The sequence below is a fragment of the Drosophila innubila genome, chromosome X, assembly GCF_004354385.1.
Source record: "Drosophila innubila isolate TH190305 chromosome X, UK_Dinn_1.0, whole genome shotgun sequence".
Classification (NCBI taxonomy): domain Eukaryota; kingdom Metazoa; phylum Arthropoda; class Insecta; order Diptera; family Drosophilidae; genus Drosophila; species Drosophila innubila.
In genome coordinates this window covers 27,405,337-27,428,793 of record NC_047626.1, presented here as the reverse complement: position 1 = coordinate 27,428,793, position 23,457 = coordinate 27,405,337, and the positions used below count along the sequence as shown (strand labels likewise).

General features: G+C 37.1%; 1 protein-coding gene across 2 annotated transcripts; it reads right to left on the bottom strand.

The window, feature by feature from the left end:
- Positions 1 to 2,666: 2,666 nt before the first annotated feature.
- Positions 2,667 to 22,419, bottom strand: LOC117792377 (tumor necrosis factor receptor superfamily member wengen). Of its 2 annotated transcripts, XM_034632509.1 has the most exons (6): positions 21,836 to 22,419; positions 13,693 to 13,728; positions 13,058 to 13,662; positions 12,263 to 12,497; positions 4,296 to 4,484; positions 2,667 to 3,727 (listed from the first exon to the last, which is right to left on the bottom strand). In XM_034632509.1, the coding sequence occupies exons 2-6, from the start codon at positions 13,724 to 13,726 to the stop codon at positions 3,609 to 3,611; spliced, it is 1,182 nt and encodes a 393-aa protein (XP_034488400.1). In that variant the 5' UTR covers positions 13,727 to 13,728; positions 21,836 to 22,419; the 3' UTR covers positions 2,667 to 3,608. The 2 variants fall into 2 exon arrangements, with proteins under 2 accessions (XP_034488400.1, XP_034488393.1); XM_034632502.1 differs by having other exon boundaries at positions 13,058 to 13,728.
- Between the last annotated feature and the right edge of the window lie 1,038 nt (positions 22,420 to 23,457).

Here is a 23,457-nt window from a genome sequence, read left to right as displayed (position 1 = left end):
TAAGTAATAATAAAAATTACAGACAAGACCAACTTTCACCTGTTTATTTGTTAATATTATAAGTTTAAAATGCTAATGCAATAAAGTAACAAAAATACATTTCACGTGATAATCGAATGAGCTCTTTATAAAAAATAAGTTAAAGGGTATATTTTGTTCGTTGGAATGTATGTAACAGGGAAAACGAGGCATCTCCGACCATATAAAGTATATACTATATATTCTACATCAGCATCAACAGCCGAGTCGATATAGCCACGTGTGTCTGTCCGCGCCCGCAAATCGCGAAAAACCACCACACCCACAGTTTTTAAGATGATAAGTGTTTTGTGGTAATTAACGTTATCTATTATTATTATCTATTATCCCACTGAATCGCATCAAGATCGGACAAGTAGAACGGCAGTTATGGCGATTTAATGTTTTCAAAGTAATACAAGTAATTTCTTTAAAGTACTTTTATATATATTGAAATAAGTAACGGGTATCCTATGGTCGGGATCCCGACTAGTTTTCTTTTTAAACGGAGTAATTATGACTCGACTTGTTCGTCGAGCCGTGGCAACTGATGCAGATGGATGTTAACATGTTAATCTTGTTAAAAAATTGTGTAGCCGAATATTGTAATTATTAACAAGCTGGCAATAGCTTGTCTTGAGCTTCTCGATTGATTGATCTATCGGCTTTATGGCTTATAGAAAACAACGGCTGTTCGATTGGAACGATTCGTATTTGGTTGAGTTTTTGCTAATTTATGCCACGTCTCAGCTAATTAATTTCTGTTGGCCAGTCAAGACATTGCTAGGGGCAGCATTGGCCAACCAACAACAGCAGCAACAACAACAGCAACAACAACAAACAAGAAAGTCTCTTGGCTCGTGCATGGAATAGCCAATATCGATGGTTGTTGTTGTTGTGGTTGTTGTTGCCTTTGGATTTTCATTAGAAATGTTTGCGCGTTTTTCAGTCGGCGCGTCGCCATTTTATTTAACTTGGCCAAAAGCAAAGCGCGTACTTGATGTGCCAACAACAACAGTAACAAAAGTCACAACCACAACAACGATAATGTTGCCTTTACAAACATTTAATTGTGTAACTGCTAAGCAACTGCAACATTAATAAATTCAATAGCACTCGTTTGTCGTTTGCCATTTTCAATGTTAATCGTCAAATACAAAATGCAAATTCCAAAATGCAAATTTCAAAATGCACCCAAGAGAGCAACTTTGTCGGGCTACTTGCTGCTTGTTTGGCATGGGCGTAGTGGCAAGCAGGGGTACAAACGGTGTGAGGGGGGGATGGGCAAAGTCTCTGACCATTTCCATTTTCGTTTTCATTTCCATTGAAAGACATTTCCTGCCACAAACGCACACAACATTTGCATTTAGCAAGTTGTTAGACTGAAAAAGACACACAGAGACACGAAGGGAACGAGAGTAAGAGAGAGGTGGAGTACGCGCAAAGTGTCACAGACTTTGTGGTGCCACTGATGATCTTCAGGGAGCTCAGGTTTAGTTTGGAATTGACTGAAAAATTACATATTCACTGAGAAACAGAGAAACAGAAATTATCTAAATCATACTATCTATGTCAATGCTTTATTCTGCTTTTCACTGAACATCTTTTTCCCTCTTGATAAGCCTTACAGACATAAATATCAATTGTTTCGAGTTGGAATTGAAAAACGCAAAGCTCTCCGAAATGGACACGCCTTTTTGCAAATACCTTTTTTTAATATTATTTTATATAATGTAAGTTAATTTTCCAGGTTTTTGAGTTTAAAAATCTCTTCTCATTTAATTTTAATTAGCTTTACGTTACATAAGTTTCTCTAGCATTTTACAGAGAATTGTTGAATGCATAAATTAATATATATTTACCTTTTTATTTATTAAAAAACTTGAATGTCTTAATTAAAGTGTTTGCTTTGCATTTTTATTAACTTTTTGATGCTGGAAGAAAGATATCATCAAATAATTATTATAATACATACACTCCATTTTGAAAATAGTATAAAGTAAAATCAATAAAGAAATTTAAGTCAACGATTGAATCTATAAAAGATTTATAAAGCTTACGAAATCAGACGAATCTATAAAAATATATATGATATTATAAGATGGTTTATTAGTAAAGATTCTTTTACCACAAATCGTCATCACATACATACTCGTATTTAATTAAGATCGTATATCTGAAAGGTTATCGTATAGCTTCAAAAAATCAATCGTCAGTTTTGATTTATCATAAGTTATTTTATATAGAATCTCACACATTAGACTCGCTCCGGGAAAATTACTCTGCTTCGATCCAATCACACATATACATTTATACACATGTATCATTGACACAGACTCAATTGCCAATGTTCAGGGTCGAATCTTTACCCTTTACCCTTCCATGTCCCTTATCCCTATCTCTGGCCAGTGCTCGCAGTTAATCGGGGAGCAAATCAATTGGAAGCCTTCAATTCACACATTGTAAATAAATGCCGAAAGGAAAAGAAAGAATGCCAATCGAAATAAACAAAACAAATTAAAATTAAGTTGAAACAAGTGAATTAATTCATAAAACTTTTTATTGTTGCACACTTATAGCACTTAAAACATAAACATTTTGCTCTTTTTTTGTGATCTTCCTTCATTGAATTGAATTTTACATTTTTCTTTCGATTTTGTTGCTATTCTCATTGATAGTCGTTATTAGTTGTTGTTATTGTTGTTGTTTTTTGTTAATTCTTATGCGATTTTATTGTTGTTGTATAATTATTATTATGAAATATTTAATATTTATAATCCTAATTGAATATTCTCGCATTTTTCGCTATAAACAAATAATTAATAATTAAAAATAATAATAATAAAAAAAAGGTGTGTAAACAAAGCGCTCGTTAAATAATTAATTTAAATTAATATAGTACTTGAAATATGGTATAACATCGATACGGATCTATCGATAAATATAGTATTTAATCGTATATGTGCATGGATGAAACGATATCATGTATGGATGTATGTATGTGTGATATACAATATGCCCGACTATATAAATTAGTAGCTGATATGCTCCCGATATTGCCTGGTTCCACTTGGTGCCACTTCGTTGTCGCGTTCGCTCGCCTTAATATTTACATTAAGTAGAAATTTGTTAATCATATGGGAATACTATTATTATTATATTATTCATTCATAGTTTGTAACTCTCCCTCTCAAATTATTTCGAAAAAAAATATTCTTTTTTCATTATGATAAGTATGTACAAAACGATCTGTCAATTTCGCATTTAGAATTAATGTTACGCTCGGCGTGGCAAATAAATTGTACAGACACTTTGAACAAATTATTTGCCAACATACACATAACTAACGCAATATATATATATATATATTAATTGCTTTGCATTTGCATTACAAACAAGTCAACATAACATTTAATTATATTTAATTATTAGACAAAAATATAGTCGTACGCATTAGATAATTCTCCGATTGATTCACTTCAGTTTTCCAGCTCTCAATCTGTTTCTTCTTTGTACAAAAAATGTTGCTTTGCTGCTTCTTGTTGTTGTTGTTACCAACAAAACAGTTCATCTTCCTTTACCTTTGCCCTTCAGCCCTTGAAGTTTGGAATTATTCCGACTCCAACTGCATTGTTCTCCTCGATGTACACATTGCCCGGTTGTAGGGTCTTCAGAATGCGTCGCTCCTGATGCTTGACATGCTTTTCCACTAAAGAACGAAACAGAAGAGAGTTGTAGATGGATATGTGAGTAAAGTACTTATTATATATAAATATATTATATATATTTGTTTTATTTTTGTTTTTTGAGCTGTAGGCCACAAGCGTCGCTGTCAAAACGGAGTGACAGTCGTAGGCCCCCATATTAAAATTCAGAACGGGCGCGTTCTCATTTGCATTTGCCATGGAATCAATTGCGAACGCATTGGATGGTGGATTGTGGATTGTGGATGTTGGATGTTGGATGGGCCCATTAAACGGCTATTGTCGCCGCCAAGAGGCCGCCGCCCACGGGCTCAATGGCCAATTTAAATGCAAATTAGCAAACGCCTTGGCCAAAAAACAAACCAAATAACACCAACATGCAACATACTCGTACAAGTACAAAATAAAGGCGCAAAGCAACAACAATGACAAACAAAAGAAATTCTTTCGTCTGTTGCAAGCGATTGTTATCCCGCGGCGTCTTTGCAACGCCTGCCCCACCCCCCAGGGCGGTCAGTCGTGTCGCATTTGGGCTTGACCGATCTCAAGTGGCATGACCTTTGACACACTTACCAGGCAGCAGCACATGTTGCGGCTGAAATATGCCCGACTGCGCTGCCGAGGCAGCCGCTGACGCCGCTGTCACTGCCGAGGCGGGCAGACCGCGCAGCGCATCCGCATTGCCTATGAAGAAGGTGCCACCATCCAGACTCTGCACCTCCGCCAGCTTGGCCATTAGCTTCGTGGACAACTCTTCCACATCTGCAAGGAAAACAGAAAAAAGAAAATGGAAAATAGAAAATGGAAAATTTGAATCAAAATGGAAATGGTAATGGTAAACTGTTTACAATTCTCGCTTGACAAAAACCATTAACAACATCTGGAACTTGTCTTAGAATATCAAGAAGATCAATGACTATGCAGTTGATCGATGATAAAAGGAAACTTTGTAACTTGTACTCGGGAAGATCAGGAATTAAATTTATCAGTAGCTTAAGAAGATCTACGATCGGTAATCAAATCGATAATAAAATTCCGCTCAGCTTCTGATTGAATACAAAACTAATTAAAACAATTTAAATTTCAGTTAACGAATAATCCTCAACCTAATTACTTTAATTCTGGCTTAAATATCATACAATTAAATATCATACAAATATCATACAATCAATAAAACGAAGTAGATCAGTTCATCAATGCTTACTGAAAAAAAAAACTTTGAAAAGGTTCTTCGATTAACAAAGAACTTTGTCGTCGCTATAGTTAAGTATCTGTGTAAAGTGATCGGTAAGTAATGAGCTGACTAATGAGATACTATCGAGTATCTTCAAAATAATAAATCGTATTCAGTTGATCAAATCATATGAGCAGAGATCAACAAACACATGTTTTTAAAATGGAGTAAAAGCTAGTAGATAATAAATGATCAGTGAACGCTCAGCAAGTGATCAATACAAAACGATTTTGTTTTCTTTTTTTTTTTTTTTTTTGAGCGATTTACAAAATAGTTTTAAAATACTTGCAATATGAGATCCTTTAAATATTTGATATCTGATAAATTTCTAAACTACCTCTGATTGGAAAAGATTCGATAGCCCTTTTGTTTGACATATGACGATCACTAATCGATTGCTTGATCAGCGAAACGAAAATTTTAAAAAGTTTTGTTTGTTTCAGATATGACTGAAAAACAGAATAGCTGAAGTCTGCCATTGGGTGAAACAACAATCGATGGAATCTATTAAAACTAAAGGAACACGATCAACTAGCATGCAACGAATGGAAAATTTGGAACGAATCACGTTAATACGAATAGCAAGGTCTATAAATAATGTTATGGCCTTCATAAACATGGCTATAGTTATGGCTATAAGACTGCTAAAATATTTATTATATTTTTGTATTCGCGCTGTCAGATCAGCAATTGTTATTGCTGTGGGCATTGTTGATTGGCGCAGGAAATCGAAAAGGGGTCAGGGGGGTTAGGGGAGTGAGGTGGGGGAATCGGGCGCATTTCCGACTTGTAAACAAGCAGCCGTGGGCGTAAACGAGAGGCGTGGCCAAAGCAGACAGCAGCCAGCAGATAATTTATCATTTATTTTTAAACTGAAGTCAACAAAAAAACAAAATAAACTAAAAACGAAATAAGAAGAAATAACACGTCAAGAGAAACTGAGAAAAAAATCAAGAAGAAAATTAAGTTCCATTGCCCAACAGACGCGACGGCTACGATCGCTTCTTTGCTTTTTATTATAAACAATCTCAGCGAATTTTCACACAACAACAACAACAACGGCAGCAGCTACGTTGTACGATTTTTGAGAAAAAGCAGAAGGAAAATGGGAAAAGCAAAACAAATTTTCAAATTTGCGCAGTTCAATTAGTTTAAAAATTATTCAATGCGCCGAAGAAAACTAAGTACATGTGGATGAGTTTCTCTATAGAGAGGTGCGAGTCAGTGTGTGTGTGTGTGTGTGTGTAAATCTACACATGTCTACTTCGTGTGTGTAAGTGTGTGTGTCTCAGTTTGTTTGGAACAGTTTGGGAAAAGCGGCACAGTCGATTTTTCCATGGAAATTGTATGCCAAGAAGATTCTAGCAAACTGATTAGTGAAAACAGCAAATCCGGAAAGAAACACAAATAGCCAACATTGAATGGCGTCCAGATATGGAAAAGGGAAAGGAGGAGTTGGAGGTGCTGCAAGCTGAAACAATTTCAACAGATCATGTGATTCAAGTGATCTTTAAAAGAAACGAAATTGTGTGGAAAGATTCCCATATAAAAGCTATTCAGCTCTATAGTTTTGTGTTTTCTTCGGTATGCGATTCTTCTTATTTGATTTCAATCAACGAAAACTTGCATCCGATACAAATTATTAACATTAATCAGAGCTCAAAGAAAGTATTATCTTTTTTTAATTTTTGTATTTGATCAATAATAACAACAACTTCAAGTGTCATTATACTTAAGATCTCAATGCACTTAGGTTAGTCTCTCAAAAGGAAATTTTCACTACTTTCTACAAATTTCCAGAAATCATTCAACTTTCAAAAAAAACCTCTTTAAGACCTGACTCCAGCAGGCCCGAAAATAAAAATTCCTGTCAAACTTCATATAAAAAAAACGTTTCCAGGAATTTATTTCGTTTTTATACCCGCTACTTAAAAAATAAGTAAAAGGGTATATTGGTTTCGTTGGAATGTATGTAACAGGGAGAAGGAGGCATCTCCGACCCTATAAGGAATATATATTCTTGATCAGCATCCATAGCCGAGTCGATATATCCATGTTTGTATAAACAAAAGGATCTCAGAGACTATAAGAGATAGAGTAACCAAATTTGGCACACCGATTTCCATATACCCCACGCAGATCAAGTTTGTTTCAAATTTAAGCCACGGCCCCCTCCGCGCCCGCAAATCGCGAAAAACCACCACACCCACAGTTTTTAAGATAATAACGTTATCTATTAACATTATCTATAATCTTACTAAGCCGCAGCAAGATCGGACAAGTAGAACGGGAGTATTAGCTAACCAAAGTTATAAACAAAGTTATTACTTCAATACAATCACCTAAATGTATGCAGTAGTTTTTGTTGGGAAGTAATTTCTTTTATGTACTTTGATATATATTGAAATAAGTAACGGGTATCCTATGGTCGGGATCTCGACTATTGCTTTTCCCACTTGTTTTTTAGATGAAGTTTGATATGAATTTCTGTTTCCGGGCCTGCTGGAGTTAGGCCTTTACGAGGTAAAAGTCTAGTGACGAAAGTCTAGATGCCCCAAAATTTCTGATATTCTTTTTTGTGACAAAAGATATTCACTTTAGTATATAAATTATATAAAAATTATAGTAATAAATAAACAATAGATCAGCAATCGGTGTTTTTCGGTAAAAAGAATGTCGACTTACAATGTAATTTCTGTTCACTCAAAATTGACACTTTTTATTTCTCACTATTCGCTACTATTTTTTTCTCTCTACCTCGCTTTAACTCCACTTTTCGCTTCTCATTTTTATGTGGTCCTTTTTTAACTTCACTTTGGGGCATGTGCCACATTAAAAGTACTCGAAAGTTGCAAGTTTGTTTGCAATGCCACGCGACTCGCCCTCGCCCTAGTAGTCCCCCCTACATTAGCGCACCCCTCAGTCCGCTCAGTCCCCTCAATCCCCTCCATCGTCCGCCGCTCTCTGTCTCAATCCCTTCCCCTCTGCGCTGACAGGGAGCAAGCAGCAAGATGCCCTGCTATTTTTGGACAAGCCGTAAAAAGGCAGAGAACAGATCCCCCGAGTTGGAGTGTAACATTTTCTGCAAGTTGGCAGTTGCGAGTGGTGCGCAGATCTGTTGCATTTGCTTAGCTGCCACACGGGGCAATTTATCGCCATCTTTGCCTCTGTTGCCTCTTTTGCTTGCAGCACATTTCCAAGTTGAAGAAAGCCATAAGCGCGTGCCAAACGAATGGAAATTGAAATGAGCACGAAAATGGGAAGCCGTTAAGAGCAACGGATACGGGGTAGGGAGGGAGGCAAGCGGACAGGACTGTGCAACATGACGGGGCAATTGTCAATTGAGCGCTTGAATGCGCCCCAGTCACACCTTTCCTGTGGCAGCCACAACTTCCTGTACAACAGAGCAGCTGGTCCAATATTTAATCATCAACTATGGGTTGAAAAATTGAATTGAATTCGCTAACTATTTATAGATATAGAGACGGAAGCCGTGAACAGCATATGTCGTACAACGTGTGCATGCCCCAACTGCAACAACTCTCCAAACAGCAACTGCTGCAACTGCAACTGCAACTGCAACTACAACCCATTTCATTTCATAATTGCTGCTCGATATTCCATTCAGTTGACACTGTTTTTCCGCTTTTCATCTGTTGATCATCCACAACAGCTAACAAATCTGTTACATAAAGAGCGGTCGCTCTGTCACTCTGTCGCTCTGTCACTCTGTCGCTCTGTCGTCGTCGCAGTCGCTGCCGGCGTTACTGCCTGGCATTTCCTGCCCTTCGTTTATTTTATTGCATTTTCTGGCTGTGACATGATTTTGGAATTTCATTACATGCCTACGGAAGTGATTCGACTCTGCGGTCTACAAACATCCGCTTGTCCTTGAGCTAGACACGCTACATGCCTCATCCCTCATCCCTCATGCCGCATGTAACAAACGCAGACAGATTAAGGCAAAAGGGGGGAGGGGAAGGGGGACTCTTCCGTTGCACGTGTCGTTTTACCTGGGCAAAGATGCATGTGTGTGTGTGTGTGTGTGTGTGTGTGTTGAAATGCTTCCGGCCCTTGTCTGAGGATGGGTAAAGTTGGCATCTCAGACATTTCTGGGATCGTTAAGATCGCCCCACTGTCAGGATCGTTGCTTGTGGCAAGTGTTGTTGAGTTGTTGTTGTTGTTGTTATTGCTATTGCTGTCTATCTGTCTGTCCCATTTCTCATTTCTCGCCTTTGGCTTCTCTATTTTCATTTCGCTGTCGGCTTCATAAATTTTTCACACTGGACATGGCTGCACTTTTTCACTGATCGCTGCGTGGGCTGACTTGAACGTCAACGTCAACGTCAACGCCAACGTCGACGCCGCTGTCGACGTCGACACACACTGAATTATGATTACAAGAAAAAACACGGGAACCTATCAAAGCAAGGCATAAATTTCAAAACTGAGGCCCCCAGACAACAGACAACGTTACCCTCTCCCTAGTCCACAATCAGCAACCCCCAACTCCCAATCCCCAACACTTCATAGTCCGTGGGTGGAAAGGCGCGAAAAGCGTGGAAAATTCACGCTGTTAACCAATGTTGTTGTTATTATTATTTTTCTTTGCTTTTAGCTATTGTTGCGCCTCAACAGCATGTGGCACCTAAAGTCTAGAGGCATCGAAAATAGAAAGAGATTAGATTAGACGAACTCAGAAAAAGACAAGAAACTTGAAACACTCAGCGAGTTCAAGTTTTTTAAAGTTCTTAAAAGCTTTCACTTTTACGTTAATTCCAAATCAATTTAGGTGCTCAAAAATAAAAACAAAAAAAAAAAAAAAACAAGGTTTTTTATTAGCTTTAAACTGGGATACTTTAACTGAATGGGAATATATCTATTAATGAAACCGTTAAATTGTTTCCAAGTTTATAATTTTAATAAGAATTATAATAAAAATAAATTAAATGAGCTAAAAATCAAAGGAAAGAATCATAACACTCAACAAAGTAAAGAATCTTGGGATCCTCCTTAGTATTTAAAAAACTTTTAGCTAAATATCAAATTTTATTTGTATAATTTGACGATCTGAGGCTTTAAATAATAATCTACATTGAGGCAGAAAAGGCAAAATGCTATCCAATAAAAGCTATTGTAATTTTTACAATTAATTCCAAATTACCGACATCACAAAGAAATTGAGCTAAGTTTATGAACGAGGTTTTTCATATGGAAACTCTATAAAATTTTATGAGCTACCCACTTTATGAAGTCTTTTGCTCGTAAAAGTTTAAACTAAATCCGCAAGGAACGTCAAATCGGTGGAAAACTCAAAGCTGACAACTAAAGAAGTGAGGGAAATGAAGAGTGGAGAATGGGGCCCTCAAAAGATACAAAATATTGAAAGTTGTGTGCGGCCGCGTTGCATGCCTCATTTATGTTGCGGGTTGCGTCTTTCTTAAATGCTGCTTTATTATGACATATGAGGGGGAATACTTGGACCTACATATGGCTCTCTATGTGAATGTTTAATGTTTTATGCCGTCTTGGGAATGAATCCGATTCCCTTGCATTGCCATCAAATGAAACAACATGAACATTATCATTGTCAAGGACAGCAAAATGCCTTTTGGCCTCTCTCTTGCCCCTGAGAAGCTGTTAAAAAAAAACAGGCAAAAATATAAGAATATTCAGAAGATACTATATTTAAAATATATTTAAAAGATACACAGTAAGATAGACACATAACAATATGACTTTGCAGTAGAGCATTTAAGCATTGGAGTTAACTTTACTATAATGCACCTTAAAGGAATTCCCTTAATGGGGAAATTTGATTCAAATTAAAACTAGTGACTATTTGGGAATTCAGTGGCATTTATAAGTTTAATTCGCAATTATAAATATTCACTTAATAATTTTAGGATCTACTTGAATATATGTTTTCTAAACCAATTCAATTATATAAACGTAGGAATATTTAAAGAATAAGAAATGATCTCCATAAGTGCAGCCTTTTAAAGAGGAAATAAACGAAATCATTTTAACCTTTGATAATCTTTTTTGCCTTTGTTTCTCATGGAGTTGGATTATGGAGCGCATGTTGCGGTCAGATTAAACATGAACGGCAAACGTAAATAAATAAATTTAATAAAAAAAGGTGAATATAAATCAAATCTGGCGAAAAATATTAATAAGAATAACAAATGAAGAATTTGAAGAAGTAACATGATGTTGGTGCTGCGCAGTATGCAAAGCGCGTTGAAGTTGACGTCGATGGCGCTGTCGCTGTCGCTGTCGACGTTGTCAGGCGACGAGGCGACGTCACGGACGAACATGCGCCAAATATTTGGACGTTTCGTTCTACTTTGGCACAGGCGCAGCTCATGTAGGGGCACCTCATTAATATGCACCTGTGAAGACTCTCAGATAGAGAGGCATATAGGCACAATAAGCGAGAGAGTGAAGAAGAAGGAGAGAGAGAAAGAGTGAGAGGGGGAGGGAGAGGGAAAGATTGCTGCTGCAATTCGCTGGAAATCTTTGTGCAAAGGGACTCGCGTCTTTTGCGATCCCCAAGTCGTTGACGATGGAGCTGCCTTTGGAGTCGGAGCTGGAGCTGGAGATGCCGCTGGCGATTGTCGGAGCTCCCATACATCAAAGTGTCGTGTTCTGGCCCGTCGGCTTATAAATATGTAAGAGCTGTTTGTGTTGGCCATGCCACGTTTTAGGGCTCTCTGTGTGTGTGTGTGTTGTTGTTGTTGCAGGTTGTTTCTCTCAGCTTTCTACGAGAAATCAAATAACACTCAACCACATGCCGGGCATGCTAAACAGTGAAAAGACCAGGGAACTGTCATTGCCACTGAAACGCTGCAACCTTTGGCAATGCAACGTGCAACGTGCGGAGCATAGAAAGCAGCATGTGCATTGTGAAGAGAGTGTGGGGGTTAAAGGTGCCCCCTGAAAGAGGATCATGTCGAGGCCATGGTCGAAGCGTGTGAAAGTCGAATCAAGCGTCCCAGTTTAACAAAAAGTTATCCAACTATAGCACAACCAAGCTAAAACCAATTGCGAATTATAACAAAATTTTCATTAGGCGATAATTTGGAGAAAATTTAATTTTCATAGACGCAATGTTGAAGATATTTTGAGTTTTAAAAGACTAACTTGATCTTGATATATTTTGAATTAAAAAGATAGTTGTTATATGTCTTAGGGTAACTGAATATGTTTGGGTTCAGAGTATTTTATATTCAAGCACTGCTATTCCTAGAGTTGTGGTTGAGTTAGAGCTAGAACTGATTGCGAATTGCAAGAGAAGACTTACCTTGATCCAATCGACGCTCCATGCGACGCCATTGGCGCATATGATGAATAAGAATGCAGGCGGCGACCGAGAAGAAGAGGAGACAGGCAAGCACCGCTATGAAGAGAGCGCCCGTTTGCCAGTCAAGGGGCAAAGCGGCAGCTGCCTCCTCATGCAACTGCTGCAGCTGTTCGTGCGTCAAATGCTGCAGCGCCGTTGCCTGATCAATATGCTCATACTCCGAGGACTTTCGGCGCTGTAAATGCAATAAACAAATGTTTTTTGTATTCAGAAGAAAGAAATATACCTAAACTTAGGGAAGTCGTATACCCTTGCAAAGCCCTATATTCAACTATCGACTGATCCTTCCTATGTCCTACAGTAAGTAGTCCGATTCCACCCTTATTGGTTCAGGATTTAAAAACAATGCCAAATACACAATCTGTGAAATTGGTTAAGACACCTCAAGAAATAAAAAGTTTCTTTGGCAGCTAATTTATGTATATGATATAGTAGTCCGATTATTTTTTTGAATTTGTTTAGAATGTAATAAGAAAATACCAAAATCAGTGAGATTGTTTGAGGTATCTCAAGAAACCACAAAGTTTTGTTTTACTGAAGATTAATTTTCGACCGATCGTACCTAACCAATCGGAAACATGGTCATCAGACTGACGACCAGAGGGACTGAGGAACAGGCGGACATGGCGACATAGCCTCAACTCTTCCAGATCAAGAATAAACATATATACTTTATAGGATCTACCGCGCCTCCACTTATCTCCGTTTCAGGGGTGGTCAGGGGGGGCTGCTTACCTCTTTCCAGTTGCGCTCCGTTTGGGCGAGCACAACCCAATCGATTTTCAGATCGTAAATGGAACCACATACGGTATCGATATGCAGCTGACATGGTCGCAGCGATATCATCTCACCCTGGCAGCTGGTGCAGGGCGTGCACTTGCCCTGCAGCTGATTCCACCAATGCTGTGGTGCACACGGTGAGCTGGCCACCGCAAATGCCCCAACGGAGGCAGCGGCAGTGGCAGCAGCTGAAGCAGAGCTGCTGCTAATGACGGCGCTTGTTTCAGATCCGGAGTCAAAGACGGAGACGGAGGCGCACAAGGAACATGTTGTGGTTAGAAGCAGCAGCGTCAGATAGGCGCCAGTTCTGCTCAGATTTGGATAACTATATCTTCTAGTTGTTGCTGTTGTTGTTGTTGCGGTTGCGGTTGCTATTGTTGTTCTGCTGCTGCGCTGCCAGCTGCGCTGTCGCCTTCGTCGGCGTTTGTGAAATTTGGAGTTTGCGCTCGTTTTCCTTGCTGTTGTTGTTCTTGTTGATCTATGCATTATGGCTAATGTTAAGTTGTTGTTGTTAGTTTTACAGCTACTCGTTGTATGTTTCGTTGTTGTTGTTCTTGTTGTTGTTGTTGTTGTTACTGGTGATGCTGTTGCTGTTGCTGCGGCTGACTGCGTTAACGGCTGCATTTCTGTTGAAAGAAAGAAGAATTCATAAAAACTTTAAATAAATAAATATTTGTTAATTTATTTGTAAATTTGTTCGTTTTTCATTTTGCCAATTTTCCCAGGCATAAGCTTTTCACACACTTATCATGGAAAATCTGTGGGGAATCTCGGCGCTTGTTTTTCTCGTTTTATTGAAATAGAGTTGCAAACTAATGGAAAATGGCAGCACAGCGGGCAGCGACAAGCTCAACGAAAGCCAGAGAAAAAGAGCGGGAGTGTGAGAGTGTATAAGAGAGAGAGAGAGAGAGAGAGAGAGAGAGAGAGACGGGGTGCCATTATCGCCCATAAAAACGCGCGCAAAGGCAAACTAATAAACCGACCGGCGGCCAGTGATGATCATAATGATGATAATGCGACGCCATCATCATCATTATTAGCAACATCATCGTCATCATGAACATCATAAATGCGTACAGTTTGCAATCAACTTTAATGTCAACGGGGTGCTTAGGCGATTCGCACACTCCCCAAACTTCTCCCCCGCTCCAGCTCTCCACCTCTCCCTTTCTTCCACTCTGCTCTTCCCTCTTGAGGGCGGCATTTGCTTCGCTCGGTTCATTGCTCAGCCGCCGACCGCTCTGCCTGCAGTTTTTGCCACTGTCTCGATTCCTTTGCATCAACAACAAACTGCAACAACAACGAAACTATTATAAAAGGCATACAATTATTATTTATGCAGCGGTTGTCAGTCAACAGAGCAGCGAGCGAAACAGAGATAGAGATACAGAGAGAGAGAGAGAGAGAGAAAGGCGAAGAAGGGAAGAGAGAGAAAAAGAGAGTGGTAATGTTTCCACATCCACCACGAGGCAGTAGCTTCACTTCCGTTGCACCAGCAACTCAACTTTGCAATGGATAAGACCAAGGAAAACCAATCAAACTAATAACTCTCGCTATACTAACTTGTGGGTCATGGGTCTAACAGGAACTACAGACACATGAAAAAAGATATCAGATATGAAACGAAATCTAAAATCGTTAAATAATGTTTTAATACACTCAAAAATAAAATACTTCATTGGAATTTCAAGATAATACATTTTCGGTTCCGTTTTGATAAAGTTGGAAAGTTTGAAGTTTGTTTGACTTTTGACCAAGCAACTTTTTTTGACCAATTTGGCATGATTGGAATGAAACGTCTCAGAATCAAGAACGTATTTAGATAAGTCTAACTAAAACTTAAAGTTATTTTTTAACATAAAGCAAAACCATATACATGGACATACAGAAAAAAAAAGTGTTCCTAATCCGGACCGGTACAAATGTTTCAATTTTCTTTTTTTCTTGAAAATAATTGATTTCGGTTACGGTTCCGATTCTGGTACTTCAAATGATACGGTTAGTTTCGTTTAACGGTTTCGTTACCGGCTGCAGTATTATTCCCTGCTATAATCTAATTTAAATCCATTTCAAATCGTTGAATATGATAAACAATCGGATTTGTATTCTCTGAATTTTTTCAAAATAGTTACATAAAAAACTTTTAAAACCTACATTTGATATTAAAATCTATGATGTTGATAAATGGAACTTATATACTAATATATAAACAAAAACTTGATCTAGTCTACTCTATGCTCGTTAGAAATGAGACTCGTAGCAAAGAGTGGAAAAGCGGATACATTCAGAAAAATATGCCATCCTAAAATTAGGTATGACCGTACTTGAATTTATACCGTTTCGTTCTTAAAATTTTAAGATTGCTGTGTACTAAAAATCTTGATTTTAGTATGAATCGATTTTAAATTAGAATTCTGACTGCCCATTCCGATTAACTTCTAAGCTAGTTTAATTTTTTTTTGTACTTAAAATAGTTTTTTTCGAGATTAAACGGAAGTTAAAAATAAGAACGTTTCTTACTAAAAACAAGTACATTTTGGGATATTTCTTTTTCATTATCGCACCTTAGAATTCTTAACTGGTTCTAGCGACGCAAAGATGACGTTAAGCTTGGATCGCTGGTAAAATCAGCACCTATTCCGAAAAGTCGCTTACCAACAAAATGCACCATTATTAAATGGTATTAAATTTTGGTATTGTGCTTAATTTTAATATACATACTATTGTATGCACTAGAAACAAGTACATTTTGGATTTAGTTCAAGATATTTGTGTACTTAAAGTAGCATGTTTTCAATTTTTACAGACTTGAATTAAACCCAATACGTACTTAAATTATACCCGAAAAATCTCATTTCGTACTTGAAATAAGTTTTTTGTTTTTAACTTTAGAAATTCCGAGCTTAGACAGCTTTTGAGATCGTGTGTACTTGAATATCGCCTGTTAAAGTACGGAAATCTTGATTTTTTTCTGAGTGTAGGAAAAAGCGGGTTTTATAGGCAGTGGTAAAGCGGTTTGGGTTTAGCATACGGCACAGACCTCATAGAGCAATGACAGCAACAACAGCAATAAGAACAACAACAACAAGTCAAAACGAAACGAAACGAATATAATGGAAGCAGCAACAGGAAGAAGATATATTTAATTAAAATCAACCATTACTCGTATGGCCACCGGCACCGTAAACCGACGAGCAGAGCAGCTCAATGGTCAACGAAAGCGTTGAGGAAGGGGAGGCAGGGAAGGGGGAGGAAAAAGGGGGAAGTAGCAAGAGGAGGAATAGGGAAGCGCACTGGCTTATAAAGGGGCATGAATATGTAAATACATATGTAGATACACGAGCCTATTCTATGAATTATGAGTTGACCGAGAGAGAGAGAGAGAGAGAGAGAGAGAGAGAGAGAGAGAGAGACAGATCTGACTGGGCCACTTCGGGAATAATCGATCAAGATAATAAGATACTGCAGAAGCAGATCAATCAATTAAGTTGGAATATTGATCAAAGTGGAACCGAAAGAGTTGGAGAAAAGGGATCGCGGATCGGTTGGGGATTTAGATTGATAATGAGAGTTGGGGATAACTCATAAGACTATCTGTTTCGATTTACAATCGATATCTCTGGTGTGCTCGTTGCTATAGAACGACTCAAGATCCGGTGAACAATTTCAATTTCTAATGAATTTCATTTCATTTCATTTCATATAGGAAATTGGCTCATAAAAGGCAATGGCATTTCCTATGGTTCATAATGAAGGTGGCGGGCCCTAATCCGCACCTGCCACGCCCAATAATGTCAGTGGCTATTAAAAACGCATTTGAATGTTAATTGAATGATGATTAGCTTGTATTCTAATGCTGAATGGTTCCGGTTCTTCGAATGTGTGTGTGCGTGTGTGTGTGTGTGTTTATAACAAATGACCCGAATTGTATTTATCAGATACAGAACTCGTATCTATTTGTTTTGTCTTTGATGTTTGGCCAAGTTAACAAATGCGCCAATTTACGTCGTCTTCATTATTTATTGGCCCTGCGCCATCCCTGTCACTCGGCCCCTCTCTCTCGCTCTCTCGCTCTCTCTCTCTCTCTCTTTCATTAATCTGTGAGTTGGTCAATCAGTCGTCATGTCGCAACAATTAACAAATGAAATATCAAAACATATTACCCATAAATAAAATCTGTTGACGTACCAGATGACTTAGCTTTATCTCTGATTCCTATAAATCTGAAAATTATTAAAATTATAATGATAACTCAAAGTGAAATATTAGAAAGATATAGCTTTTCGTTTAAACATTTATATGCATATTTCATTTATTATAGAATCATTTTCAATATATCTCATAATTATAAATATATATACAACTCTTTCCATCGATTTTTGTTGATTAACCCTAGGCATAATAAACAGCACAAATGTACAAATGTCTGATGCTAATTTAAATCAAATTATATACCTGCTAAGAAAAAAAACCCCTTAACAAATATTCTGTTAGACTCGTTTTTTTTTAGTTTTAAAAACTCAAATTTGTTGTAATTTTTTATTTTTAGATTAATAAAGCTTTAAACTTTCGACAAGCTGATGAATATTAATCGTTTTTGAGGACAGAAGATTATGTTTTTTTGCAGTAATTTAATGAGAATAACTTTGTTTATGTTTTAAATCACCCTTTATATAAATATTTGCTTTAATTGGTTGTCAATTAAGACATTAATAGAAAAAGGCGATGAAGATTTTATAGCTTGGTACGTTTTTTATAAGCTTTCGATGTCTCGACATTTTGAGATGTTCTCATTGCCAGATTCTCGGACCCTGACCTGGCACTACGTCCCAGTCTGTTGCTGTTTGCTCCTGATCTTGGCCAGCAACTCGAACTCGAACAACTCGAAACGAAAAGTGCAATCGGCCACAACAACAACAACAACAACAAGAAGAAGAACAACAACAGGAATATAAAATCAAGTGTAGCATATTTTTAGCGCACTGACAGAACTACCGAGACTCTCATATTTATAGATATAGATACTCGAATATACATACTTATAGTATCCAAGAAGTTCCGAATAGTCCCCGACGGAAAGAGAGAACGAACGGGAGGCAAAGGAGGACACAGGCCGGCGTGTGGCAACTGCAGAGACATTGAGGCAGCAACAACAACAACAACAACTGCAACAACAATGGCAACAACAACAGCATTCGTCTCGCTTTGTGCTTGCCGAGATTATTATGTCAGAGACATGTATCTATAAGATACATTTTGGTGCGTCTGAGGCGTGCTGCGCCTTGTCGTTGCTGCTGTCGTTGTTGTTATCGCTCTTGTCTGACAACTGACAGCGACAGCAATTTAAATCATGTTGCATTTTGCAGCTCGCTGCTAATTGAAACCGAAACAGCGTACCAGTCCTCGAAATGGGTCACTCAGCCTGAGCCTTTGCTCTTAACTGGGCCCCAGATGCAAATGCATTACAATCCAACAAATGAAATTGCATTATTTATATAAACTATAAATGTTCAACTCAATATTTTATGCCTATATAGTAGGCAAATTTTGTACGCTTATTGGCCCGTCAATTCACTTATATAGTAAGTATATTATATAAGCTTAAAAAGTATTTTGTCTACATTAGAAATTGATTAATCTTATGATTTATTTCAAGCAATCATATACAGTATTTTTGTTATTAAAAAGATAGTAATTGCAGTATTGATTTAAGTTTCAATTAAGTTAAGCTTTAAGATTTCAGAATATTATGAGTGGATTTGTAGATTCGAATTCAAGTTCGCATCAGACTTGGTTAACAACCTGATTTTAAAACATTCAAACATCTGCAAAGGGATCGATAATATCTGTTCAGAAGAACAAACCATATTTCATTTCATTCTTCTGAACAATTAGTTTAGGATTAAAATCCAAAATGAATTACTTTTAAAAACGATTGCGCAAATCTTAATGCAAAAATACCACAAGAAATCGTATTAAAATCTCTTGAGGGATTCAAATTTGGGCAACGATTTAAAGAGCCGCAAAGAAGAGGAATTTTTCCTTGTGACAGCAACAACAACGACAACAACAACAACAGGCCGCGGTCATCAGTGGCATTATTAAAATATCAACTGAATGCCCACAGCATTCTTTTTTTATGATTGTTTTTGTTGTTTATTAGTATTACTTGTCTTTTTTTTGCTTTTTCGTTTTTGTTTTTGTTTTTTTTCTTCTCATTGTTGTGTAAATTCCAAGCGCGACAAACCATTAAAACGTTTCCATGAGCAAACAGCAACAATTTAATGAAACGCGCCATGAGCAACAACAACAAAAACAACAACAGTAACAAGAACAACATTGACTGATCAGCGGCATTTCAGCAACAATTTAGTAGAATTGTTTAGAGCTTTTCAGTTAGTTGTCTCACATTTGTCCAACTGTGTGTGCGTGTGTGTGTGTGTGTGTGTGTGTGTGTGTGTGTGTGTGCCCGCATATTCAAGTATGTTTGCGAAATTTCAGTGTAAATACCAATAATACAGTAATAACATAAATTAATCTTCAGAGTGACGAAGCTATAACACCCTGTAGAAAACGTTTGTTGGGTGGTCGAAAACTATAGTGCTTCGATGTAGATAGAATTCTCTTAAAGTGGGTGTATCAAGCATAATATAATTAATACTAAAACTTAAGATAAAACTTGTAACGCAATTTGTTATAAGGTTTTCAGTGCAACTTGTAATACTAGTATATGTGAAGACTTTACAAATATTAAAGAAAAACATCTAAAAAATGGCGATATTTATTCTACTACTTCATATAACATACTACATTGCAAAACCAAATTACAACGTGTTAAAAAAATTTATTACAATATGAAGAGATTATCAACTGAAAAATAATTCTCTCCACATATTTTTACAATTTGCTTTGTTAAAAGCAGAAACAGTAGTTTTACTTTATATCAACAACTGTTTTTAAATTCAGTAATGCTATTTTCTTTAAGCCAATTGGATATTGCGAATGCAAAGTCTATCGATAACAAACAGTTTGAATATCTTTTGTTTTTTTACTGTGAACCCAAAAAAAATCCCCACACAAATTGCAAATCATTTATCAAATATTGCGAATCAGTAAGATAAATAATACAAAATGTGTGGACTGTGAACGCGCGACTAAAAGATGCCCTGTGAAAACTTAAGGTATGCAAAATTCAAATGGATATGAAGTTGTAGTGGGAGAATCTGATGAAGAAAGCATTATTTACAATATTCCAAAATTATTTGTATAACGTTTCACAATCAAGACGGGGCAATGGGCAGCAGACAGCTTTACAGGGTATACAATTAGTGAGTGCGCAAATCTCTGGCTATATAATATACATATGTACATAAGTGTGTGTGGGTGTGTGTGTGTGTTCGAATATTTTTGACAAATGCCAAATGGCAGTGGATCGATTGGCGATTGTTTGGCCAGGGCACGAGTACAGTTTATTGCTTGGCGGATGCTGTCAAACAGATACAGATACAGATTCAGCTATAGATATAGATACAGCTACTGTTAACAGCTACAGCTACAGAGTCAGATGCAGATGCAGATGCAGATTCGAGAACAAACAACTTATTTTTACACTAGACAGACACACAGATTTTTGACATTTTCAAATGAAGGGGAATCTAAATCTCATTATGTAAGCAATGGCAAACGACTTCAACGAGTTCAATGTATTTCTCAATTTATTTATGGATAGCAACCGGTTGCAGCAGGAGTAAGTAACAAGTGCCGACTCTACGACTCCCGACTCCCGACTCCCGATTCCCGATTCTCGACTCCCTATTGCATTGTCGCTGTTTACCATTTAGCCCTTTTTCCTTCCGTTCTTGCAGTGCTTTGTGGCATGTGGTGCACGGTTAATATACGACGGGATGGGAGAGCATATCCATTAGTTTCTCTCTGTGTGTGTGTGTATATTTGTTTGTGTATGTGTGTGCCCCCTAATGCCTGTCCAACAGTACGTCATGCCATCAGCTTGTCAGTTTGTCAGTTTCCCAGTTGGTAGGTTCGTCAGTTTTGTCGGACTTTGTTGGGGTTTCTCATTCAGTTTCAGATTCTGATTCTGATTCTGATTCCGATTTCAATTCTCATTTTGGTTTTGTGCATTTTGTGTTTTGTTTTTCTGATTTTTTTTTTTTATATTGTTTTTTTGTTTTTGTTTTTGTGTGTTTTTACGCTGAGCTTTAACTGCTGGCACAGAGGGCTGCCACTGTTTTTACACTCGATTTATATTTTTTATCATTTGATTTAATTTAATTCCATTCCATTTCGGCTGCAGACCCAGCCCCAGCTTCAGATTCAGATTCAGCCTGATGCCTAATACCTCCCCTCTTCACCCGTTCTTTCTGCCTGTGATAAAACACACACTGAAGCGAGACCGGCAACGAGACAAGAGACAGTGAGACAGCGAGAGATCAGCAGTAGCAGCAGCAGCAGCATCATCATCATCATCATCATTATCATCATCATGATCATCCACTGGCGGGCTGCTTCCGAAACCGGGCATAACCATAACCATAACCGTAGCAAGCTTATGAATGCGGACTGCCCCGGGTTCGTCTGTCCAGTACTGTCCGGTCTGTCTGCCGTCGGTTGGTATATTGCATATAGTAAAATATGATCATGATCTGCCGACTGTCATCTGTATATACTACCCTATATACTACATATGTACATACATACTCATGTTGAAGCACTCACTTTTATTTATTTGTTTGTCGTGTTTTCCTTGATTTTTCGCTCGTTTATCTTATTTTGATTATGATATATCTTTGTTTTTTTTTTTTTGCGTTGATTTCTTAATTTCTTGTTTTATACATCTTTAGCTTGAAGGCTCTTCAATTAGCGAGCTTCTTCAATCAATCAATCAATCAATCAGCACTCACAATTTATTTTGCTCTTCTTTTGCATTTCGTTTCGACACTTTTCTCTTTTTGCAGTGCATCCAATAAAATCCACAACAAAAAAAAAATAACATATAGCACTCGCGACTCACACTAATCTAACGCATTCACATTCTATGTAGAACTATATATACAATGTATATTATCGTACATATGTATATATATTTATTTGTATATACGGCAATGGCATCGTTTCAAGTGCCGTCGCGTTTTCCACATGCGTTTTTACAAAATTTTGAAAAAACTTACAAAAATTATAAAACCAAAAAAAAAAAGAATAGTAATAATACAAATATTAAATACGCTTCTTTTATCTTAATATATGTATTTCAGAACCACTTTCAGACGAACGACGATCGCAGCGTTGATCCGCAGCTCGTCGCGTGCGTGGAGAGACTGAGGCATGCAACGCCAGCGATGCTCGTGTTTAAGCGACGCTGTACGCCAGTGTTGCTCACTTTATATCTTTTCCGTTAGAAATATTCTACTGTTTTAGCGGGAAATAGCTATAAATTTTCTTAGGATTTTCTATATTCACTATATTTTATTTATCAACAAACATAATTTTTATCGCTTCAGAAAATATTGGTTTTATAGATAGAAATTTTCAATTTTAAAAATAGTTTTGCGCTTTGAAAATTTTTTAATTTTCAAATTAGAAAAAAATGTTGCATTTTTGTAAAACATTTCTTATTGTTGTTGTAGTTTTGAAATATTTTTTGTCGTGTCAAGTGTTTTATACAACTTCCTTGGTATAACAAACCTTAGTCCCACTTTTTTTTTTATAATTATCTTCATTGCCAGATCGACTCAACCGACTGACCAAGAAAATATATACTTTGCACAAGCTTAACATACCCTTTACAAGGATGTAAAACGACAGACGCAAAATTCTCAGTTGAGATGTTTTTCAACTCAAAAAGTTTGCGTTATTTTATATTTTTCATAAAATATTGCCTCGTTAAACGACTAGCTATTTTTTTTCGTTTATCTTTTTTGAAGAGAAGAGATAACAACACTGCCGCAATATTACAACGTAGAAGTGAGAACTAAAGAGAGAGGATTGAGAGCAAATAAAAGGTCGTGACCAACAAGTTGGGGGTGAAATGACTCTCAGAATTTCACTGCGATTGCAGACTCTCTCTTCATCTCTTCGGCTCTTTCACTCTTCCATTTTCCTTAAGTGTTTTGAAGATCAATACAAAATTAAAGGAATCACTGACTTGGGTGAAAAAGAATTATTGGATAATAAGATCTGACTTTTTACCTCATTTCAGATAATCTTACATTAAAGAAATTTGTGAAGAAATTGAGTAGCAATTTAATTATTAATTCAATAATAAATAAGATTATTGAAAACATTTAAAATTTAGCATTTTCAAAATCTAGCATTGGAAACTTGTCGTGTGAAATATTTAT